Source organism: Gopherus flavomarginatus, chromosome 8 (assembly GCF_025201925.1).
Source record: "Gopherus flavomarginatus isolate rGopFla2 chromosome 8, rGopFla2.mat.asm, whole genome shotgun sequence".
Lineage (NCBI taxonomy): Eukaryota > Metazoa > Chordata > Testudines > Testudinidae > Gopherus > Gopherus flavomarginatus.
In genome coordinates, this window is record NC_066624.1 from 92,786,811 (window position 1) to 92,812,671 (window position 25,861).

The window sequence follows — 25,861 nt, forward strand, 5'->3', positions numbered from 1 at the left end:
GGGCAGGAGGGGGATCAGGGCTGGAAAAGGGGGATGGGTCAGGTGCAGGCACCAAGCAGTACTTACCCCAAGCAGCTCTCAACAGCAATGGCATGTTCCCCCTCCAGCTCCTACATAAAGGCATGACCAGGCAACACTGCATGCTGCGTTGTCTGCAGGTGCCTCCCCTGCAGCTCCCATTGGCCACAGTTCACAGCCAATGGGAGCTGGGGGCAGGGACAGCGACAGCATGCGGAGCCCCCTGGTTGCCCCTACATGTAGGAGTCAGAGAGAGGACATGCTGCTGCTTCCAGGAGCCGCCTGCAGTAGGGCAAGCCCCTGACCCCTCTCCCTGGCTGGCGATGGGCAAGCCCTGGACCCCACTGGTGGGCGCTCAAGGGCCAGATGTGGCCCCTGGGCCATAGTTTGCCCCACCCCTGTGCCAGGGGTATCTCGCAAGCTACTTCCACAGTTGACAAAATGTCTACCAGTACCTCATTGCACTTACATTGTCCCCAAGCCAGGGTGAATATTGTGCTACTTCCCCGCTGTGACCAGGTGGGGAAGTATCACACATATACTAGAGTGAGAGGGGAGGAAAAAAGCTTGTAGAACTTTTCCAGGACAGGATGCCAGGAACTTGCAAGGAACTCAATGTTAATAAAATATCTTCCCTTTGAAGGATTACTAGATGCATGGTTTCTTGTAGACTCTTTTGCGATCATCATAAGGCCCAAATGAGGATTTTTTATTAAAAACAAATCTTAAACTAAAATGTTCTATAAAAATAGATTGCATAACTTTTGGAAGCTTACGGTTGGTTCAGCAATAGCACTACAAGTGATTACACCTTCAGATGGGGATTCCCTTCCAAAAAAACCCCATAGACCATAAGAATGAAAATATACTGCACTGCAATCTCACAAACCTTAGCTATAGCGATTCAGCTCAAAGGTTTTTCATGTATTTAGTAAGGGGAAAAAAAACTACTTAGAGGCAAGCAAGCAACCCATCATCTGGGTGTGTGATTCTTGCTTGGATGACACATCGCTGGTTCTGCCTTGGTCAAATTCTTGTGATTTGTGATACGCAATCGCTTCTATCTTGGTAACTACAAGGAAGCTATGTTACACCCATGAATATCAATCAGTCATCCTACTCAGGTATCTGATGAGGAGCTGCTTGGGGAAAGAATAGTTGAAGTTGACCTGGGAACAATTCAACCTAGCCATCAAAACTTGTATTCTGGTTGCTATCACATCTGCTAGATGAGTTTCTGAACTGGTAACTTTATCCATGCAGGAGCCCCACTTTGTGTTCCATGGTGATGTTAAGAAGCACAGAATAATTCTTGCCAAAGATTAATCAATCTTCCATGCCTCACAGGAGAGCACCCTCTCTGCCATCTCCAGTAGATAAGCTCTTACTGCTCCATCAGCACCCTGCTGTGCTCCGCCTTCACCACTGCCTCTGACTGACAAACCTTTGCTGCTCCTGGACGGTCCTGTCCCGCCTCCATCTCGCACCAACGGTCCCAATTGCATTGCCACTGCCAGATCCATCATCTGAATCAGAGTGGTCCTCAGAGATGGACCTTGTCTTCTTGGCTGCATGGTCATACAACCCAGACCCCTTGGCGTACGATCCAGTGGTTCTACCTGCGGGCGCTGCTGATGCCCAGTAACCCCTATGCCTGGTCCTGCTGGCCTGCTTGGGACCCCTACTGAGACCACAGGGTACAACCACATCCACATCACTGACTGTCCCAAACCCACACTGCTCCTTCCTCTATTTACGAGGACCCTCACGACACCCCCCCTCCGCTGGTGCTGTCAGCACGGCTGGTGCCCTTGGTTGCCCCTGGCACTTCTTCGTCACTGGATGATGCACTTATCCCACCCTCCCTCTCCCCTCCCAATGACCACGTGCAGTACCAAGACTTACTCCCAGTTGTGGCTCTCAGTCTGACCATGGAAGATGTCCAGAATCCCCACAACCAATTAATGGACATCCTGCAACCCCTGACCCTCATGTACTGCCCTGCCTTCCACAATGTCACCCTACAGCCGGCTCAGGCTGTCTGGCACACCTCGGCCTCCTGTGCCCCTAACCCAAAGTGGGCAGAATGCTGCTATTTCATACATCAAAGGGTACAGACTTTGTTCAGCCACCCACCACCTAACTTGCTTGTGGTTCACACAGCAACCAAATGCGCCCATCATCAACATTTCAAGTCTACCCCTCCTGATCAGTCTGTGAAGAAACTAGACCTACTAGAGTGCAAGATATGTTCCCCTGCAGGCCTGCAACTCTGCTTTGCCAGCTACCAGGCCATCCTGGAAGTATGACTTCCTTTGATACTCTAAGCTAGCAGACTTCCAGGCCTTCCTTCCTCCAGAGAAACAGCAAGACTTTCAGACTCTCCTGGACGAAGACAACTTAGTTGCAAAGGTGGGTGTCCAAGCTGCGAGTGATGCCATTGACTCTGCCTCTGGCTTCCGTCTCCCTGCCACCCACCCAAGCAGTCCTTTTGACTCCTTCCTCAAGACCCATCCTCCATCGCTGATCACACCGCAGATCGTCTTCAGGGATCATCTTGCCCACTTTGCCTACAACTGAAGCATGATGATCACCAATTGCTGGGTGCTGGACGTTGTTCACCAAGGGTACCTCATCAAATTCCTCTCCTTGAGCCCACCCCTGGGAACCCAAGGGAACCATCTCAATACCGTCTTGGGGAGGAAGCAGATGCCATCCTCTGGAAGGGCGCCAAAGAACATGTTCCAGGGCACTACTATAGCCGTGGTTTCTACTCCCCTTATTTACTTGTGCCAAAGAAGAGGCTTCTGCCCCATCCTGGATCTCCAGTTGTTAAATTCATACACAGGTTCTGCTTCCGGATGGTCATGCTCCCCTCAGTCTACCATCCCTTCCTGGTGGAGCTTGCTTTGCAACTCTTGATCTGAAGGATGGATACATTCATTTAGACAGCCACCCTGCTCACCGTCAGTTCCTCCACTTCATGGTGGGGGGGGCTCCTACCACCCATTCCAGGTCCTCCCTTTCAGAATTAACACCGCTCTGCATTTTCATAAAAGTTTTCATAGTCATGGCGGCCTACATGTCTCGGCTGGGCCATGCCTTATTCCCCTACCTTGACAACTGGTTCCCTGTAGCACCATCTTGTGCCTGCCTCGTCACTATCCAGACCAGAGGTGGGCAAACTACAGCCCACGGGCCACGTCCAGCCCACAGGACCCTCCTGTGCAGCCCCTGAGCTCTTTGCCCTGGAGGCTAGGCCCTTCCCCTACTGGTCCCCCTCCCCTGCAGTCTCAGCAAGCTCCACTGCCAGTGCAATGCTCTGGTCAGCGGGGCTGCAAGCTTCTGGGGCAGCGCAGCTGCAGAGCCTGGCCTGACCCGGTCCTCTGTGCCGCCCGCTGGCAATGGCATAACTGGCTCCAGCTGGGCGGTGCGGCTGTAGCACCATCAGCCACTGGTGCTCCAGGCAGCGCGGTAAGGGGGCAGGGGAGTTCGAGGTGGTGGTCAGGGAATAGGGGTGTAAATAGGGGTAGCGGCGGTCAGAGGGCAGGGAACAAGGGGGTTGAATGGGGGAAGGGTCCGGGGGGGGGGCAGTCAGGAATGAGAGAAGAGGTTGGATGGAGCGGCAGGAAGCAATCAGGGGCAAGGGTTCCAGAGGCAGTCAGGGGACAGGGAGAAGGGGTGGTTGGATGGGGCAGGGGTTCCAGGGGGGGCCATCAGGAATGAGAGGATGGGTTGGATGGGGCAGTCAGGGGAGAGGGAGCGGCCCCTCCCCTACCGGCCCTCCATACAATTTCCGAAACCTGATGCGGCCCTCAAGCCAAAAAGTTTGCCCATCCCGATCCAGACCCTCGGCACCGTCCTTGGTAACTTGAGAATCTGCATCAGCAAGGGAAAATCAGTCCCTGTATTGACCCACACACTCACCTTCATATGGGCACGCCTGGACTCTGTCATGGTCCATGCCTTTCTCCCCTCCAACTTCTCCACCCTCACCCCTCTCATCGCACAACTCCACCACTGTCCAAGTATGCACCTGCACCATTGCATTTCCCTCTTGGGCCTCATGGTGGCCTGCACCTCTGTTACATTGTACGCCCACCTTTTCCACCCACTACACCATTGCCCCTGCCTTGGGGACAGATGCAGCAGTTGATCAGGCTGTCTTACAGATAGAATCCTCACACTCTCCTCTGCGCTGAGCACTACTCGCTACTCTGTCTTTAGGCAGTTCGACTTGCACCATCAACTCGATACCATGCATGCCCCATGTAGCAGATTTAGATGGCTTTGGCGCTGTCAGTACCGATGATACTGATGAAGCCAGAGATCATTTTCAGCTCGATTAGGGCTCACTATTGCGACTCATTGACCTTTTCTTAGAGGCCTTATAAGACTGGATCATCTCTCTAGTCTCACCTCCCTTCAAAGTAGAGCATTGTGGTGAGAGCTCCTGCCGGGACACCAGGGGTTGAAGGGCTGGCTCCATGAGTAGGAGTTTGAGTCTTAGCTCTCTGTCTTTGCTGGATCTGGGCTTCAATTGCTGACACAAGCTACACTTTTTGGGAATATGCTTCTCTTCCAAGCAGTGAACACACCGCAAGTGTCCACCAGTCACTGGGATAGATTTCTTGGGAGTCGTACACACCCTAGTCCAGGGAGGTTTCCCACCCACCGGGCTTGGCAGGAGACAAGCCCTTTTCTTTTTTCTCTGTTCAAGGCAGGGCCAAAAAGAATACAAAGTAACAGAAAAAACTTGAAGGAATCTAAAAACAGATGGTTACTCACCTTTGTAACAGTTGTTCTTCAAGATGTGTTGCTCATATCCATTCCAGTTAGGTGTGTGCGTGCTACATGAATGTTCGTCGGAGATTTTTACCCTAGCAACAGTTGGTGGGCCGGCAGGGCGCCCCCTGGAGTGGCGCCGCTATGGTGCCGGATATATACCCCTGCCGGCCCCTCCGCTCCTCAGTTCCTTCTTGCTGGCTACTCCGACAGTGGGGAAGAAGGGCGGGTGTGGAATGGATATGAGCAACACATCTCGAAGAACAACAGTTACAAAGGTGAGTAACCGTCTTTTCTTCTTCGAGTGCGTGCTCATATCCATTCCAGTTAGGTGATTCCCAAGCCTTATCTAGGCGGTGGGGTCGGAGCGAGACGTTGCGGAATGTAAGACCGCTGAGCCAAAGGCGGCATCGTCTCTAGACTGCTCGACCAGTGCATAGTGGGATGCAAAAGTATGGATGGAAGACCAGGTAGCTGCGCGACATATTTCCTGAATGGGAACATGGGCCAGGAAAGCGGCAGACGAGGCTTGAGCCCGAGGAGAGTGGGCGGTGAGGTGGCCAGTCAGAGCGCGGGCCAAGTCGTAGCATGTCCGGATACAGGACGTCACCCAAGATGAGAGTCTCTGGGAAGAGATAGGCATGCCTTTCATGTGCTCCGTGACCGCTACAAATAGCTGAGGTGAGCGTCTGAAGGGTTTGGTCCTCTGAATGTAAAAGGCGAGGGCCCGGCGAACATCCAGGGTATGCAGTTGTTGTTCCCGGCGCGATGTATGCGGCTTCGGGAAGAAGACTGGTAGGAAAATGTCTTGATTAATGTGGAAGGCAGAGACCACCTTGGGAAGGAAAACCGGGTGCGGCCGCAGCTGTACTTTGTCCTTGTGGAAGATCGTATATGGGGGGTCTACCATCAAAGCACGAAGCTCCAATACTCGTCTGGCCGAGGTGATAGCGACGAGGAAGGCCGTCTTCCAGGACAGGTACAGCAGCGAGCATGTGGCTAACAGTTCAAAGGGAGGGCCCGTGAGCCTAGCTAGTACAAGGTTGAGGTCCCAGGTAGGGGAAGGGCGCTTAACCGGAGGGTAGAGTCGCTCCAAGCCCTTAAGGAACCTGGAAACTACAGGGTGAGAAGATCGAATGGCCGGATTCCCCAGGATGGAAGGTGGAAATCGCAGCCAGATGCACCCTTATCGAAGAGAGCGCCAGGCCCTGCTCCTTGAGGTACCATAAGTAGTCTAAGATAATGGGGACCAATACACCTATGGGAGTAAGGTTATGCTGGGCGCACCAATGGGAGAAGCGCTTCCACTTGGCGAGATATGTCGCCATTGTGGAAGGCCTTCTGCCTCCCAGGAGGACCTGTTGCACTGGGGTGGAACAGCGCAATTCGGATTGGTTTAGCCAGACAGCAGCCATGCTGTCAGGTGGAGGGACTGCAGGTCCGGGTGGTGAAGTCTGCCGAAGTCCTGCGTTATCAGGTCCAGGTAGAGTGGCAGAGGTATCAGGTTCGCCAGAGATAGGTCAAGCAGCATGGTGTACCAGTGCTGCCTCGGCCACGCCGGAGCAATCAGGATTAGCCTGGCCCTGTCCCTGCGGAGCTTGAGCAGGACTCTGTGGACTAGGGGAAAGGCATAAAGTAGACGACCTTCCCAGGGAATTAGGAACGCGTCCGAGAGGCAGCCTGGGGAGCGACCCTGCAGGGAGCACAACGTCTGGCATTTCCTGTTCTCTCGGGATGCAAAGAGGTTTATCTGGGGAAAGCCCCACTTCCGGAATACTGAAAGGAGGATGTCCGGACGGATGGACCACTCGTGGGACAGGAAGGACCTGCTCAGGTGGTCCGCTAGAGTGTTCCGGACTCCCAGGAGAAAGGAGGCTACCAGGTCTATCGAGTGGGCTATGCAGAAGTCCCACAGTCGCATCGCCTCTCGACAAAGGGGGGAAGAACGCGTCCCTCCCTGCTTGTTTATGTAATACATGGCCGTTGTGTTGTCTGTGAAAACTGCAACACAACGGCCCTGCAAGTGATGCTGGAAGGTCTGGCACACCAGTCGGACCGCTCTCAGTTCGCGGACATTGATGTGAAGCGCCAGCTCCTGAAAGGACCAAAGACCCTGGGTGCGGAGGTGCCCTAAGTGAGCACCCCAGCCAAGAGAAGAAGCGTCTGTTGTCAGAGACACCGAGGGCTGTGGCGGATGGAACGGACGACTGGCACACACCGGGGAGGACGTCAGTCACCAGTCGAGGGAGCCCAGAACGTTTGGTGGAACCGTGATTATCATGTCTATGGCATCCCTGTGTGGACGGTAGACTGAGGCGAGCCAAGTCTGGAGAGGACACATGCCCAGTCTGGCGTGCTTCGTAACAAAGGTGCACGCAGCAATGTGACCGAGGAGGCAGAGGCAGGTGTGGACAGAAGTTGTTGGGAAGCTTTTCAGTCGCTGTATAAGCGAGACTATAGTCTGAAAGTGTTGTGGGGGCAAGCTGGCCGATGCACGATTGGAGTCCAGCATGGCCCCTATGAATTCTATCCTCTGCGCAGGTAGCAGAACGGATTTGTCCAGGTTGATAATCAGGAGTAGACGGGTGAATAGGCCCTTGATGACGTTTACATGAGCGGTGACCTGAGCCTCGGAGGTCCCTCGAATAAGTCAGTCGTCAAGGTATGGGAAAACGTGTATTCGACAGCGGCGGAGGGAGGTGGCGACTACCACCATACACTTTGTGAATACCTGAGGGGCCGAAGAGAGGCCAAAGGGGAGGACCGCAAATTGGTAATGTTGACGATTTACCACAAAGCGTAGGTACCTTCTGTGCGGAGGGTAAATCACGATGTGGAAATATGCATCCTTCATGTCGAGAGCAGCGTACCAATCTCCGGGATTTGTTCAGTCCTCGCAGGTCCAGGATAGGCCGGAGACCCCCTTTTGCCTTGGGAATTAGGAAATATCTGGAATAGAATCCCTTGCCCCTTAATTCCTCCGGAACCTCCTCTATAGCTCCCAACGCAAGGAGCCTCAAAACCACCTGCAGAAGGAGTTGCTCGAGAGAGGGGTCCCTGAAGAGGGACAAGGAGGGAGGGTGGGGAGAAGGGGTTGAAATAAACTGAAGGCGGTAGCCAGACTCCACCGTGCGGAGGACCCAACGGTCCGAAGTCAGCTGGGACCACGCAGGGAGGAATGCAGCAAGGCGGTTAGCGAACTGAAAGGCATCCTGGGAGGTCATTGGTACAATGCTCTCAGGCGCACCCTCAAAAGTTTGGCTTTCGTCCCGCCGGTGGCTTGGTGGGACCGGCATTGTTACCCCCCTGAGGTCCAGACTGTCGTCTGTGAGAGGTACGACCTTGCCTTCTGGTGAAGTCTTGCCTTGGCCGAGGCGGGGAGTAGGGGCGCTGAGGTTGCGACCGGAAAGATCGTCTCTGAGTCTGTGGCGTATGCATTCCCAGCGAACTCATGATTACGCGATTGTCCTTCAGACTCTGTAGGCGAGGGTCCGTCTTCTGGGAGAAGAGGCCCTGGCCATCAAAGGGTAGGTCCTGTATCGTGTACTGGAGCTCAGGTGGCAGGCCTGACACTTGCAGCCACAATATATGCCGCATGGCAATCCTAGAGGCGACGGTTCTAGCTGCCGAGTCGGCAGCATCCAGCAAGGCCTGGAGGGAGGTCCGCGCAACTTTTTTCCCTTCCTCCAGGAGAGCTGTAAATTCTTGGCAGGAGTCCTGTGGGACGAGCTCTACAAACTTCCCTACTGCCTCCCAGGTGTTATAACTGTACCTACTCAGGAGGGCTTGCTGGTTCGCCACCCTGAGCTGGAGGCATCCCGCGGAATAGACCTTTTTCCCCAACAAATCCATTCGCCTGGCCTCCCTTGATTTAGGAGCAGGGGCTTGCTGGCCATGGCGCTCCCGTTCATTGACGGATTGAACAACCAATGAACAAGGAGGGGGGTGAACATACAGGTACTCATACCCCTTGGAGGGCACCATGTATTTACGTTCAACCCCTCTGGCTGTGGGCGGTATGGATGCCGGGGACTGCCAGATGATATCTGCTCTAGCCTGTATCGAGCAGATGAAGGGGAGGGCCACCCTGGTTGGAGCCTTCGCTGACAGTATACTGACAACCGGGTAGTCCACCTCAGGAACTTCCTCTACAGGCAAGTTGATATTGAGGGTGACACGGCGCAGAAGGTCCTGGTGTGACCTGAGGTCGATTGGGGGCGGTCCAGATGTAGACGTTCCCGCCACCGCTTCATCCGGGGAGGAAGAGGATGAAACCCCAGGAACCAGTGGGTCTTGGATCGACTCCTGGTCTTGGGGGATGTCCTGAGGCGGCGGATCTTGAGGGTCTGGCACGTGTGTTGGAGATTCCTCCATACCCGGTGGGGGAGGTCTGCTCACTGTGGTCTCTGGCGCCCGATGTTCAGAAGGGCCGGAGCGCGATGGTATATGCTGATCACCTTGGGTTTGGTGGTAGGCCCAAGGTGTCCAAAAGGGCCACTGATGAGGTCCCTGGTGGTTATCCGAATCCCCGTATGATGCAGTGTCTGCATGGGAGGAGATCGACGGATGACAAGACGGCCACGGGGGAGCGGAGACCGTTTGATGTAGGTCTCTGCATCCACTCGAACCATCTCTATGCGGTGCCAGAGAACGGTACAGAGAGTTGTGATGGTGCCAGGAGTGGGATCGGGACTTGCGACCAGCGCGGTGCCGGGAGGTCGACCGGTGCCTGGAATTGCCATGCTGAGATCGGCTGTGAGAAGTCCGGTGCCACGAGTGGTGCCAAGATCTGGAGCGGTGCCGGTAGTATCTGGACGGTGACCGGGACCTCGAGCGGTGCCGCGAGTACAACCGGTACCTCGATGGGGAACGGTACCAGGACTGCGAGTGGCCGCGGGACCGGGATCGATGGCGGGACCGGGAATGCCTGCGGGACCTGGATCGGGACCGGCGACGTTCTGTGGTACCGGGCAAAGAAGATCTCATGAGGGCCGGCTTGCCTAGGCAGCTCAGGCTCCGTCAAGGCAATCAAGTCCCGTGCCATGGAAAACGTCTCCAGAGTGGAGGACATGACAAGCTCAACCACGGCGCGTGCCGGGGAGCTGGTGAGCACTGGACTCGACGGCTCCAGCGAGGCCGGAATCAACGGTGCGGAGGACATCGGTGCCACTGCAGTTGACGGTGCCGGGCGGTCCGACTTGGCTAAGCGCTCAGACTGCAGTGTAGATATAGTAGCCGCAGAAGGCTTGTGTTTCTTGCTCCGTGGTGAGAGCAAACGGTGCCAGGTAGAAGCTTGAGCCGGTGATGGCTGATGTCAAGGAGCCTTCGCTGTTGGAGTGAGCTCCGGTGCCGAGGAGGCACTTGCTCCCAGTGCTGCTGATGGTGCCGAGGACTGGGCAACAACGCTGCCTCCATCAGTAGTTGTTTTAGGCGAATGTCCCGTTCTTTTTCAGTCCGGGGTTTGAACGCCTTACAGATGCGGCACTTGTCCGTCAGGTGGGATTCACCCAGGCACTTAAGACAGGAGTCATGAGGGTCTCCTGTGGGCATCGGCCTATGACAGGCCGAGCACGGTTTGAAGCCCGGTGAACCAGGCATGGGCCCCGATACCGGGGGAGGGAAAAAAGGGGCTAGACCCCGATCCCTCTTAACTATCTACAATAACTACTACAGAACTAACAACTAAACACTAACTATACTGATAGAAATCGAACTATATACATAAATACAACAGAAACGAGCGAGTTGCTAGGCTGGTGGTGATCAGCTAAGCTGCGCTCCACTGTTCCAACAACTGACACAAGCGGTAAGAAGGAACTGAGAAGCGGAGGGGCCGGCAGGGGTATATATCCGGCACCATAGCGGCGCCACTCCTGGGGGCGCCCTGCCGGCCCACCGAGTGTTGCTAGGGTAAAAATCTCAGACGAACGTGCACGCGGCACGCACACACCTAACTGGAATGGATATGAGCAAGCACTCGAAGAAGAACTAGCAATTCTCAAAGAATTAACAATCAGCAAACAGACAGCTATAAGAGCAATTGAGAAGAATTGAGGAGGGTTGCATGCGCGGGATGCACGGACATTGCTACCAAAGTTCTCCAATCAGTAGCGCAGGGACATAGACACATCTACAGTGATGTACCCATAGGGGGGTACATCTTGAAAAACATCATTATTGCACAAGGTGAATAACTTCTTCCATCTCTCATGACGTCAGTTCAACCCACCATTCCAGCTTGGTGTTGAATTAAAGGTGGTTATATGGGGTGAGAGGATAAGAGGTACCCATTTCCCCAACATAATACATTTTTTAGATAGATTTATTAAAATATCCAGTACATGAATAAATACAAATTGACATATTTTTTTTTTACAGTCAAATGTTACAATGACATTTTCTAAATAATCCATGTCATCTGGAAAAGTAAAATTGCAATATAAACGTATTTGTAAAATATTTAAAACATCAGGAAGCTAATATACAAGACATTCTGAGAGAAGAGATCCAGACAGACACTTAGGGTCACTGAAATTAGGTGCCTATGGACTTTTGAAAATTCCACTAGTTGCCTATCTGTATCATTAGACGCCTAAATACAGTTAAAAATCTGGCCCTTAGTATTAATGGGAATTAAGAAAATCCTCCATATACTGTATTGAGATTAGATGAATTTGTATACTTTAATATAGAACTGTGCTTAATATGCAGTGGTCCAAAAACCCCACTTCTCATCCAAAACAGAAGTCTACCCACTGCTAGACTTACCTCAAATGTAACTTTTTAGAACCACATTTCTGCATATCATTGATCAGCTTCCTCTTTATGCTGGCTGCTTATTTCCATTACTTTCTGGCTGAACAATGAAAAAAATTAGTTTTACTTTCCATTTTCCTGTCCTAACATACTGCTACTGTGTTCAGATTGCAAACTCCATTATAGAGGCATTTCTAGCTCTAAACAAAGATTTACTATTAGAATTTCTTTTTTTAAATAATCACATAAACACATTAAATATTAAGTTTGGTTTGGGTTTTTTTACACTCTAATATTTTGGGCCTGAGTTTTAATTGAGTGCAATTTAAGACAAATTGTTAGTTGGTATATAGAGCCTGGTTTGTATGGTACAAGAATGATCGCTTAAAGTGCCATTTTACAGGAACAAGGGCCCAATCCTGGTTGGTGTTGAAGATGCTCAACACTTGAGCTCTAAAACTGTGATAGTTGAGACTACTAATGATTTAACTTGGGGTTTGATACTGCAAGATGCTGACCATCCTCAACTCCCACTGAAGTCAATGGGAACGGAAGGTTCTTGGCATTTTGCAGGATCAGGTCCTGAATATGTGTGGGTTTTTTTAAGTACGGCTTTTAAAATGTCAAGTTGCTGCATGAATGCTAATCTCTTAGTTTAAGCAGGAGTGTTGCTGTACTACAGTATAAATGAACTTCTTAAACAAAACTAAAAACATACATTTGTTGATACGGTACAAACAATATTTAAATTTTTTAAGAACTGGCATCAAAATTAACCTACCATTTGGAGTTCATGTGTGCTGAGTTATTCCCATAGCATCAGTCCAAAAACTCACGCTACTGGGAAATCGTCACTGTTAAGTGTAGGTTAATCAACCTATTAAAAATTAACATCAGTTGGGACATAATCAGTCCCTTGTACTTTAATTAATGGAGCATACTGCACTTAATTTGATTACAGAACGCTGTCCTCGGGAGCCAAAAAATCTTACCGCGTTATAGGTGAAACCACGTTATATCAAACTTGATTTGATCCACTGGAGTGCGCAGCTCCCCCACCCCCCAAAAGCGCTGCTTTACCATGTTATATATGAATTCATGTTATATCAGGTGGCGTTATAATGGGGTAAAGGTGTATATGTGGAGTAATATTTTAGAATACATTTATACTGCATTCTCACATTATTTGCTACAGCTTTTTCTTAAAAATAAATAAATAAAAGTGAAATCCCGGCCCCACTGAAGTCTGTGGGTGTTTTGCCATTTACTATAGTTGGTGCAGGATTTCACCCCAAATATTCTTGCTTGCACATTTAGCTCATTTAATAAAGCAGCACACATTCAGCAATTTTCGGGACTGTACTTTTACATTCTACCAAGGAATATCATCCCAAAAGTTTTAGAGCAGCACCCACACCTACTTGAAAGATACAAGATCACTTACACATGATGTACATAAGGAAACTTGAAGCAATATGATCCAACTAACAGCCTGGAGCCAACAAGATGAACCCCAGTCATTTCATAGATGATTTAATGACCCAAAAATGGTTCACTATATATAGTGTAGTGGACCTGCTGAAATGCAATATACACATATGCACTTTTTGTACACTGGAGCTAATGACTAACTCGACACTTTGATTTATCCATCTCAGTTTTAATGTCTGAAACTCTAGGTTCTTCTTCGAGTGGTTGTTCATGTCCATTCAAAGTAGGTGTGTGTGCGCCGCGTGCACGCCAACTTTGAATGAACATGAACACCACATCTCGAAGAACAACAGTTACTAATTCTGTGTTAGTTTTAGCAAAACCCTACCTAAAAAATTAGTTTAAAAGGACTGGGTAGTAGATGCTTGAGAAGTAGTTACAGTCTGTTGGAAACTGCCTTTCCCAGGTTGGAATTTGTGAACTTATGGCTTTCTTAGAGATAATATGGATCAATTCTGATTTGTTCTTGATTTTTTTTCCAGAGATTTATGTTTCATATCTTTAGGCTCTCCTACATTACAAACTAGTATGGGCAACTGATGAAGGAGCAATGTATTTGACCGTGACCTCTTACATGCAACTGAAGAGTGGTATGTACTACTTTAGGAGGAATTACCATCCACCTGTCATTGAGTTGAATGATAATCAGTAAAAAGCAGATTCAGAAATGGGCATGGGAGTGGGAGCAAAGGATGGGAAAAGATAAGGGAAAAATAGGGGTATTAAGAGAGAACCCTGCCCCACACACTCTTCAGTCTCATCCTTCACATATTTCAACAGATGGGGAGAATCTGGTGTAATGATTCTGGTACTAATTAATCTAGAGAACCAGTTTAAATTTTTTGTAAAGGATCTATTATTTCAATAGCATTTACATAGAAAGTAAAAAAAAAAGAGCCTTGTACAATAGTTCAAACATAATGAGGATTCTTACAATTATCCTAACTGCTAATCTCAGTATTTCAAACACTCAGAAAGAAAAAGAAACAATTCTCCCCATGAATTCCATCAGGAAATTAGATGTATGGCATAGCATTTCCATTACTGCCTGCAAGTTATTGCATAGATCTTGATAAACAAACTGCAAGATGTCTGAAATATAGATCAAAGTTACTTCATTTACAACTGACAATACAGGTTTACTAAATGAAATCACAATTATCACTATCATCACAGAAATTAGCATCACTGTTAGAGGTTTTATAGACTGGAGCAATTCCTTAGACTGTCCTCTTTCCTTCTCAGTGCCTTTGGGGCATAAATTCCCTTTTGAAATCAGCTTTATTTTTGGAGTGAGGATCTTGTTAATCTGACCAATTTCAGTTTTGGACCACACATCCTTCAATAGCTGTCCTATTCGTGGATAAACTTCAACAGGTTTGATATCTGGTAGTTGCTTTTGTTTCAAAGCTTTTACGCGTTGGCGCACAACATCAACCTTCTCAAGGAAAAGAAGTGGAGACTCCTCTTCTTGAACAGATGTGTTCAATGACATTAAATCAAGCTGTTCTTCTCTGATTCTTTTCATGTTTTCAACGAGTGGTGCATATTCTTCAGAAATGTGAGCATTAACTTCATCCAAAGCGGCTAGCAAAGCTTGCTTTTTATGCTCCAGTGTGTCATTAAGTTTCTTAAAATATTGCACTACAGCTTTCTTATCATCTTGAACAATGTTTTCATAATGAGATTTCTGTTCTTCCAACTTTTCAATGAGCAAACATACATTAGTCCAATGTTCATCAGTTAATTGCTCAAGAAGTTTCCTAGGAGTCTCCTTTTCTTTCATGTAGGCACTCTGAAGGTCATCTATGGGATGACCATGATGTTTACCTATTGTAAGACAATGGCCACACACTAATTTTCTATCCAAAAGACAATAGACATTTAATGGCTGCCTATAATGTTCACTACATGTTGCAACATCTGGGTGGTCTTCTTGCTGATATTTTTCAATGATAGCCTTTAATGCAAAATTGATAGGTAATGACTCAGTACCAGATGGAGGAATTTCAACAATGCTTCTACAATTGGGACACTTCAGTGGAAGTCTTAGTGGTCTCCATATGGAAAAGTTGCTTGATAGCTGAAGAACGCTTTCCAGACAATTTCTACAAAATGTGTGAGAACATGGTAGTACACGTGGGTCTTCAAATATACTATAGCAAATGGAACAAGTTAGTTCCTCCTCAAAATGATGCATTTCCTATAATAACAAAAAAGATAGTCCATTTATACAATTTAGTTAATATATAATGAACTGCTTTAAAATAAATTATAATTTTAATGACCAGCCTACAGTACCATGGAATTTATCAACCAAAGTCCTAGCTGCTAAACTGGTACTTTAGCTGTTATTCCTTGGTGTCTGAAGCTATCCTAGTGTTCCTGCCTTCCTAATACTTTTTTTTTTAAATGGTAAATAACTTTACCACTGGGTAGTTAGTTTTAACATATACAGATGCCCCCCACTTCCCCAACTTACACAATCGTTCCGTCTGGAAAGCCTTGTGTAACTCGAATTTTGCACAAGTTGGAAACGTATGCCCATACGTTACGCAAAAATTTCTGCAACTCGAAAATCCTATTTCTGGCTTATGGAACTTTTTCCGTAAGTGCGAATTTGCATAAGTCGGGTCTATAGTTAGATGGCAATTTTGGGATTAGGGGTTCCCCCAACCCCATTACCGTCACAGTTTTGGGGGAACCTAGTATGCCCAAGATCCCTGGGCTTCAAGTCCTACACAGCCCATCCCTGAGTCTTCCCAGTTAGTGATCCCCATGACTCCTGCTTATACTGTATCATGTTCCCTCCAGGTATGAGACTTGTTCTTTTCCACCTGAAACACAACAAATATGCAAATGCCAACTCTGAAGACATGATGGAGCATTCCATGAGGCCCCAGTCTGGTCCTGGACCTTCTAACCTCTCTGTATATAGGAACCACCAAGCAGTGCCCCTCCAGACTTGGCATTCCCTAGCCCTAGAGCATCAGATCTCAGGCTTAAGGACTCTAGCAGGCAAAGATGAGAGGAGAGTAAAGAAGCACTCTCATAAGAAGCAGGCTGGTGAGAATCCACACCCCAGCATGGGCATGTCTGAAGCTCACAGAGAGCAAGGGTCAGTATTGGGGGCACTGAGAGCCACGTATACTCCAAAACCACCGCCTGTGTGGGGGGTGAGAGGGTGGGAAGGACCAACCATAGGACCGCCAAGGGAGAAAAAGGATCAAATACTGAATGTACCAAGAGTACCATACCACAAAGAGGAGGACTCAGTGGTCCCCACACACAGCAGATAGTATTGAAGCTCAACACAAATCTGCACTGATGGTTCTGCCTAGAGACTGAAGTCCCTCTCACTCTCCATCTGCTAAACCTTTATACCATCCTCAATGATCTAACAGTTTATACTGACCCATAATTGACAATATTTTCATATCTGATAATTCCAGAGGGGCTACGTAGTCGCTGTGCTATTTACTGGTCCTATCTACTAGCTACGGTATCATGCAATGTGGTACCAACAGCTCCACCTCTAGCATCCAAAGACTCATGCTCCTCCAGCAGGCTTGAGGCCAATGCAATGGGTCTTCAAACCAGTGTGAGATGCAAGATTACCTCCAACAGGGTTTCCAGAGTCTCACTCTCATAAAATAAACTATCAGGTGTAGAACCAATGGTACCCTCGACAACCTCATAAGGGTACAGAGAGCACCACCTCTGTAACCATAAGAGCCCACATACTGGCCGTATTGGGGCACTTGGAACCCATACTATAGAACTCCTGAATTCAAGAGATCTGAGTAGGAGTTTAGCAAGAGATCACCTTCCAGAGAACAGCTTCAGCCCCCTCAGGAGTGCTATGAGGAGGAGGAACAGCCCAAGCGACCATGCCCACTCAATCCGCCTGCAGCTCTCTCGTCCTCATCTCCTAATGAGGCAGTTGCACTGGCCTCACCATTGCCACCTGATGACCACATAAAATGTCAGACCCCCCTGAAGAAGATTGTGGATGCTCTCCAGAGTTCCCTGGAGGAAGTTCAGAGTTCCCCTGGAGGAAGCTTCTGGACATCCTCTAGAACATAGCAAGTAGGCACTTCCAGTCAACTAACCATATTGGAACCAGCCAAGATAATTTGGCACACTCCATGCCCTCATGCCTTTACTCTGAAAAAGATGGAAAAAAGATCCTTTGTTTCATCTAAAGAGCACAGTATTGTTTTCCAATCCTGCCCCAAATTCCTTAGTGGTCCAGGCATTCACTGAATTCAACAGACTGCATCAGCCTACAACCACTCCTTCCAACAAGGATGCCAGAAAATTGGAGCTCCTTGGAAGAAAGTGTCTCTTCCACCAACCTACAATTTCATATATTGAATTATCAGGCATTGATGTCTAAATATTACTTTATTCACTGTAAGTAAATTGTCTGAGTTTGCTAACAAGCTTCCATAGGAACTCAGGCCTCAGTTTCAGGCTATTTTTGATGAAGGATAAGCTGATAACTAATTGTTCCTCCAGGCAGCATTAGATGCAGCTGACATGGCTTCCCATTCCATGGCAACTTTGGTTATTATGGCTTCACACATCTGTGTTTCCCAAGGAAGTTCAAGCTACTGTGGATGACTTCCCCGTCGAGTGCAACAATCTATTCAGTGAGAAAACTGATGAGTTGTTACATACCCTCAAAGACTTCCAGGCAATCCTCTGGTCCTTGGGGCACACACCCCAGCACCTTAAAAGAAATACTCCAAACTACTTTCATACAGACAACATCCTTCCCCTCAGCCCTTTTACCATCACAAGGCCACTGAAGCTTCCAAGAAACACCAGAGCGTACACTGCAGCAGAAATGTATGCTTTCCCACTCATCCCCCTCTGACCTTATGTCCTGAATAAGATCAAGCAGGACAAAGCAACAGTAATCCTAGTTGCCCCTTTGTAGCTGAGACAGTTTTGGGTCATCAGAATCCTCCAAATGACCTCTCATCTTCATATAAGCTTACAACTGCTTCCCACTCAAAATGAAGGCTAGACCATCCACCCCACCCCTCCACTTCACAGCCTGATATTTGGATGGACAACGAACCTAGAGAGGTCATACTCTGAGGAAGTCCACTCCATCCTCAATAAACAGAAGAAAACTGCTCAATCTTCACTCACCCTATGATTGTGAGGTTTTTTTAAGGGTCTCATCAGAGCTTTTCCTCTGGTACCAAAAGCAACTCCTAACTGGGAACTTAATCTGGTCTGTCTGCACTTATGAATTCATTACATGAAACTCTGGCCTCGTGCTCTCTTCTCTATCTATGAAAGTGGCTGTCCTGACGGTTATTACCATGGCCAGAAGAGTTAGGTAAGTTTGGGGCACTTATGTCATACCATATTCCATAAAGATAAAGTAGACTGAAATTATACCCCGAATTCATCACAAAGCTCTCTCCAAATTCCCTCTGAATCTATCCATACAGCTATCTGCAAAATCTCATATCACCAGAAAGGACAAGACGCTCCATTCTCTAGATGTCCACAGAGCCATGGCTTTCTACCTGTAAAGGAAATCCCCAAGATTATTTGTTTCTGTTGCTGACCAGATGAAAGGGGAAAGCAATTTCTGGAGTTTTTGCAGTGAGATTGATTTCAGGCTGTATTTTGCTTTGTTGTGAATAAGTGGAAACTCTTCCCCCACATCAAGGCATGAAGGCCCCATTTGACCAGAGCACAAGCCACCTCTGTCACTTCTCTCCAAGGTACACCACTATAGAATTCTGTAGAGCAGATACAGCAACATTGTATTCAGTACACACCTTTACTAGACATTACACCCTGGTGCAGGCTGCTTCTGCAGATGCATCCTGGGGCACAGCAGTCCTGCAGTATCTGAGGTGAAACATAGCTCCTCCCATCCTCCTCCGTTGAGTTACTCACAATGAATACGCACAGAGACCACTATTTAAAGAAAGAGAAAGGTTACCTACCTTAAAATAACTTGATATCTTTGAGATGTGTGGTCCCTAGAGGTATTCCATTACTCTCTCTCTCTCTTCCCCCTCTGCTTAGGATCGTTCCTAGAGTAGGAACTGAAGTGCCGGTTGGTCTCACTGCTCCCTATGCTCTCAGTTCAGAGCCACAAGGTACAGACTATCGATGCAGCTAAGGAAGAATCTTCCAATCTTAGGTGCATACTCATCCGCAGCGAATACCCTGAGGGACTACACATCTTGATGAATTCATTACTGTAAAGTAAGTAACCTTTCTTTTCCAACTTGTTATGTATGGTAAAGCTGAAAATGAGCTTACTGAAGGTGGCTAGAACATGACAGGAGGAGAGGAAACAGGAGGGACTGGCACCACCAGTGGGATCACAGCAACCAAATGGGAAAGAAAATTCAGGTGAGAATATAACTAGTCAATAAAATCATTAGGACTTTATGCTTCTAAATCCCTTAGATGTTTTGGAAAATCTCCCTGACAGTGATTAACTTTTTTCAAAAAGAAAGAACACTAATTACATTAAAAGACAGTTATAAACATACTTTTCTAATGTAAGCATGTCATAAACAGATTGTTAAGGGTTAATGTCTCTTGTACCTGTAACGGGTTACAAGCAGGGAACTGGACACCTGACCAGAAGACCAATCAGAAGACAAGATACTTTTAAATTTGGGCAGAGGGAAGCTTTTGTGTGTGTTCTTTGTCCGTTGTGTGTTCTTCTCTCGGAGGGTCTGAGAGAGACCAGACATTACTACAGGCTCTCTAAGTTTCTTTTCAAATGGTAAGTAAAAACAGGTGGTTTAGGCTTTTTGATTGTTTTACTCGATTTGCAATTGTGGATCTGGCTGGTTAACTTTTATATGTGTAGTTGCTGGGAATATTTTGATTTGTATTGGTACTGGGGGGAAAGTCTCTTTCTGGTGTCTGTAAGCTATAGGACCCTGTAATATTTATATCTTGAAGTTACAGAGACAATTCTTTACTTTTTCCTTTCTTTTATTAAAAGATTTCTTTTTAGAGAACCTGACTGATTTTTTTTTTTGGATCAGTATCTCTCAGGATAGCCCAGGGAGGGAAATTCTGGGAGGGGGAAAGGTGGGGGAATGGTTTATTTCTCCTTGTTTTAAGAACCCAAGAAATCTGGGTTTTTGGGGTCCCCAGGGAAGGTTGGGGAGGTCAAAGTGCCCCAAAACACTATATTTTTGGGTGGTGGCAGTGCTATCAGATCTAAGCTGGTAATTAAGCTTAGAGGATTCAGGTGCTAGTATCTCATTTTCTGAACTCTTTAAGGTTCAGATCTGAGAGGGAATGCTATCGCATGGTTGGCAGCTGAGTGGGATAGATAAGAATCCAAAAGCTAGTAAGATTAATAATTTGCTTCTCTGCTAGCTGGTTATAAGCAGAGGGAAGGGGTTTATTTTTTTTAAACTGCAGCCAGAGAAATTTTTTTTTCTTCCTTGCTCCGTTCTAGCTGTGCATAGGGAGGGCTATTAAGGTTTAATGACGATCGTTTGTTAAACAAAGCAGCCTTAAGTGGTCAGCAACGCACTCCAGCCAGGACACATTTGTAAATGAAAGAGAGTTTTGGGAGAGGCTAGTAAGTTAAAAAGGACTCTGTTGCTAAGCAACCCCAGGAAGCCAACAGAGAACCAGCATTTCAGGCAGTAAACACCAGAGGGTGCCTCAGCACAAAAAAGCAGGAAACATGACTTCCAGGGCAAAAGTGGTTGCAGAGGAACAAATCAAAGAGGCAGACCACAGGTGAGACATGGAAAAAAAACTACAAGAAATGGAGCTGAGAGAAAGAGAAAGAGAGGCTGCCCACAGGAGAGAGTTGGAACTCCTGAGGGAAGCCCACCAGCAGGCCCTGGAATTAGAAAAGGCTAGGCAACAGAACCCAGCCAATTCTAACAACACTTCTCAAGTTGTTATTCCACATCCCAAGAAATTTCCCACCTACAAGGCAGGTGATGACACTGAGGCCTTCTTAGAAAATTTTGAAAGAGCCTGCCTTGGGTACAACATCTCTGAAGACCAGTACATGGTAGAATTGAGGCCACTGCTCAGTGGACCCTTAGCAGAGGTGGCGGCTGAAATGCCTAAGGAGAAGATGAACGATTACAAACTTTTTCAAACCAAGGCCAGATACAGAATGGGGATAACACCTGAACATGCCCATCAGCGGTTCAGAAACCAAAATTGGAAACCAGATGTGTCATTCCCCTGACACGCCTACCACATTGCAAAGAATTATGAAGCCTGGATATAGGAACAAAGGTTAACAATCTGGATGAGCTGCACCTCGTGATACAAATAAGACGGTTACTCACCTTTGTAACTGTTGTTCTTCGAGATGTGTTGCTCATATCCATTCCAGTTAGGTGTGCGCGCCATGCGTGCACGTCTGCTGGAAACTTTTTACCCTAGCAACTCCAGTGGGCCGGCAGGTCGCCCCCTAGAGTGGCGCCGCCATGGCGCTTGATATATACCCCTGCCAGCCCGCCCGCTCCTCAGTTCCTCCTTGCCGGCTACTCCGACAGTGGGGAAGGAGGGCGGGTGTGGAATGGATATGAGCAACACTTCTCGAAGAACAACAGTTACAAAGGTGAGTAACCGTCTGTTCTTCTTCAAGTGATTGCTCATATCCATTCCAGTTAGGTGAATCCCAAGCCTTACCTAGGCGGTGGGGTCGGAGTGAGAAGTCGCGGCATGGAGCACTGCTGAGCCGAAGGCCGCGTCATCTCTGGACTGCTGGACCAGGGCGTAATGGGAAGCGAAAGTGTGGACCGATGACCAGGTCGCCGCCCTACAGATCCCCTGGATCGGCACTCGGGCAAGGAAAGCCAGTGATGACGCCTGCACCCTGGTAGAGTGTGCAGTCACACGGCCCGTAGGGATGTGAGCCAAGTCATAACAGGTCCTGATACAGGACGTTACCCACGAGGATATCCTCTGCGAGGAAATAGGAAGGCCCTTGACACGGTCCGCTATCGCCACGAAAACTAGGGGGGACTTGCAGAACGATTTGGTCCTCTCCACATAAAACGCTAGTGCCCGACGGACATCCAGCGAGTGGAGTTGTTGCTCCCTGCGGGACGAATGGGGCTTCGGGAAAAAGACGGGAAGGAAGATCTCCTGGTTAATGTGAAAGGCTGAGACCACCTTCGGGAGAAAGGCAGGGTGCGGTCTCAGCTGCACTTTGTCCTTATGGAAGACCGTATACGGGGGGTCTACCGTGAGAGCCCGGAGTTCCGACACCCGTCTAGCTGAGGTGATGGCCACTAGAAAGGCGGTCTTCCAGGAGAGGTAGAGCAGGGAGCAAGTCGCTAACGGCTCAAATGGAGGGCCCATGAGCCGAGCCAGAACGAGGTTGAGATCCCATGAAGGGGCAGGGGGACGGACCTGTGGGTAGAGACGTTCCAGCCCCTTCAGGAATCTTGCCACCATAGGGTGGAAGAAGACAGAACGGCCATCTCCTCCCGGATGAAAGGTGGAGATGGCCGCTAGGTGAACCCGAAGGGACGATATCGCCAGACCCTGGACCGTGAGGGACCAGATATAGTTCAGAATATTGGCGATGGAAACCTCCATAGGGAGAAAACCCTTCTCCGAGCACCAGCAGGAAAAACGCTTCCACTTGGCTGAATACGTAGCTCTAGTGGAAGGCTTCCTACTGCCCAGGAGAACCCCCCGAACCAGGGTAGAGGAGCGTAACTCGGAGCCGGTCAGCCACGCAGGAGCCACGCCGTGAGATGCAGAGACCGAAGGTCCGGGTGACAGAGCCTGCCGTGGTCCTGGGTGATCAGATCCAGGTGAAGGGGCAGGGGAACTGGGTTGGTTATTGAGAGGTCCAGCAACATGGGGTACCAATGTTGCCTGGGCCACGCTGGGGCTATCAGAATCACGCGAGCCCTGTCCCTGCGCACCTTGAGGAGGACCTTGTGGACCAGCGGAAACGGAGGGAACGCAAAAAAGATGGGTCGCCCATGGGATAAGGAAGGCATCCGCTAATGACCCGGGCTCCCGACCCTGAAAGGAGCAGAATGCCTAGCATTTCCTGTTCTCCTTGGACGTGAAGAGGTCCATCCGGGGACGACCCCACCTCTGGAAGAGTGAGAGGGCGACGTCCGGGCGAAGGGACCACTCGTGTGAGCGGAAGGATCTTCTCAGGCGATCCGCCAGTGTGTTTTGTACTCCAGGTAGGTAGGAGGCTGTGAGGTGAATGGCATGGGCTATACAAAATTCCCAGAGCCGCGTCACCTCCTGACATAGGGGAGAGGATCTGGTGCCGCCCTGCTTGTTGATATAGTACATGGTCGTCGTGTTGTCGGTGAACACCGCGACACAGCGACCTTGAAGGTGATGGACGAACGCTTGACAAGCAAGACGGACCGCTCTCAACTCCCGTATGTTGATGTGGAGGTCCAGTTCCTGGGGGGACCACAGGCCCTGAGTCCTCAGGGTTCCGCTGTGCGCCCCCCAGCCCAGATCTGAGGCGTCCGTTGTCAGGGATGCCGAGGGTTGAGGCGGATGGAACGGGAGCCCTGCACACACGACGGACTGGTTTAGCCACCACCGGAGGGAGTCCAGTACCCCCTGGGGGATGGTGACAACTGTGTCTAACGAATGTCTGGCCAGCCGGTACTGCGCGATGAGCCAAGATTGGAGAGGCCTCATGCGGAGTCAAGCATACGCTGTCACGAACGTACAGGCCGCCATATGGCCCAGGAGGGTCAGACGTGTTCTTATGGAGGTCAGGGGGGCCGCCTGCAAGCGCAGAATGATGGCCGATAGCGACTGGAACCTGGGAAATGGTAGCAAGGCCCTGGCCAAGGTGGAATCCAGAACGGCCCCGATGAACTCTATCCTCTGCGTGGGGAGCAGAGTGGACTTGTCCACGTTGACAATGAGGCCTAGGGCAGCAAAGAGGCTGCTGATCCTGTGGACGTGGTCGCGGACCTGCAGCTCTGATGTGCCTCGGAGACAACCAGTCGTCGAGGTAGGGGAACACGTGAATGCGGCTGCGCTCAAGATGTGCGACGATGACTGCCATGCATTTCGTGAATACCCTCGGGGCCATAGAAAGGCCAAATGGGAGGACCGCAAATTGATAATGCTTGCGGTCGACCACGAAGTGAAGGAAACGCCTGTGCTGTGGAAATATGGCGATATGAAAGTAAGCGTCCTGCATGTCGAGGGCGGTGTACCAGTCTCCAGGATCCAGCGATGGGATGATGGTCCCCAGGGATACCATGCGGAACTTCAACTTCACCATATGCTTGTTGAGTTCTCGCAGGTCTAGGATAGGCCTGAGGCCTCCCTTGGCCTTGGGGATCAGAAAGTAACAGGAATAAAACCCCTTGCCCTTCTCGCTCTCTGGAACCTCCTCTATGGCTCCCTTCTCGAGGAGCGTCTGTACCTCCTGACAGAGGAATTGCTCGTGAGAGGGGTCCTTGAAGAGGGACGAGGGAGGGGCTGGGGGGGCGATGAAAACTGCAGGTGGTAACCGGCCTGTACAGTGCATAAGACCCAGCGGTCTGATGTTATTTGGGTCCACGCCTGGAGGAAAAACGAAAGATAGTTGGAAAACTGTGGGGAAGGATCCGAAGGGGAAACTGGTACTGCGCCCTCGGGCACACCTTCAAAATGAAGGCTTGGGTCCGGGTGGGGCCTTGGAGGAGCCTTGGTTCTGCCCCCCTTGGCCACCCGACTGTCTGCGCCTACTGTTCCTGCCCCGGCGCCTATTAAGGTCCTGCCGTGGGCGGAACTGGGGATACGGCCGGCGTTGTTGCTTCTGGTTCTGCGGCCGGAAGGGTCTGCGCTGCGTCACGGGCACATGCATCCCCAAAGAGCGCATGATGACGCGATTGTCTTTAAGGCTCTTTAGCCTGGGGTCCGTCTTGTCTGAAAACAGGCCCTGGCCTTCGAAGGGGAGGTCCTGGATGGTATACTGGAGCTCCAGTGGAAGGCCAGAGACCTGAAGCCAGGATATGCGGCACATTGTAAGCCCTGAGGCAAGGGTCCGAGCGGCCGAGTCTGCAGCATCCAATGAGGCCTGCAGCGAGGTCCTTGCGATCTTCTTGCCCTCGTCAAGAATCGCCGCAAATTCTTGACGTGCCTCCTGCGGCAACAGCTCCTTAAACTTGTCCGCCGCTACCCAGGAGTTAAACGAGTAGCGGCTAAGGAGGGCCTGTTGATTGGAGACCCTGAGCTGTAGCGCCCCCTCCGAATAGACTTTACGGCCTAGGAGGTCCATCCGCCTCGCCTCCTTAGATTTGGGCGCTGGGGCCTCTTGTCCATGGCGCTCCCTCTCGTTCACCGACTGTACCACGAGGGAGCACGGTGTCGGGTGGACGTGCAGGAATTCATAGCCCTTAGAGGGGGCCATGTACTTTCTCTCCACGCCTCGTGCGGTAGGAGGGATGGAGGCCGGTGACTGCCAGATAGTGGTGGCGTTGGCCTGAATGGTCCTAATGAAAAGCAGGGCAACCCTGGTGGGAGCATCTGCGGAGAGGATGCTGACCACCGGATCCTCGATCTCAGCGACCTCCTCCGCTTGTAAATTTAAGTTTTGCGCCACGCGCCTGAGGAGGTCCTGATTTGCCCTGAGGTCGAGAGGGGGAGGGCTGGAGGACGAGGTGCCTGCCACTGCCTCGTCAGGGGAAGATGACGAGGAGACCCCTGGCAGCAGAGCGTCCACAGGGGGTTCCGTCTGGACCTGGCCCTCCGGCTGCGGAGGGAGCTCTGGGTCATGGTGGCTGGACCTGTCCTCACCTTCCGGAGAGGGAGGGGGGCGAGACAGCGTTGACTCTGGTGG

General features: G+C 49.7%; 1 protein-coding gene across 1 annotated transcript in view; it reads right to left on the reverse strand.

The window, feature by feature from the left end:
* Window positions 1-13,882: 13,882 nt before the first annotated feature.
* The window catches only part of TRIM59 (tripartite motif containing 59), a 33,370-nt gene continuing 21,391 nt past the window's right edge, over window positions 13,883-25,861 (reverse strand). The window contains exon 2 of the mRNA XM_050966058.1: window positions 13,883-15,253. Coding sequence (XP_050822015.1) covers window positions 14,021-15,250 — 1,230 coding nt within the window. The 5' untranslated portion in view covers window positions 15,251-15,253 and the 3' untranslated portion in view covers window positions 13,883-14,020. The remainder of the gene's footprint in view (window positions 15,254-25,861) is intronic.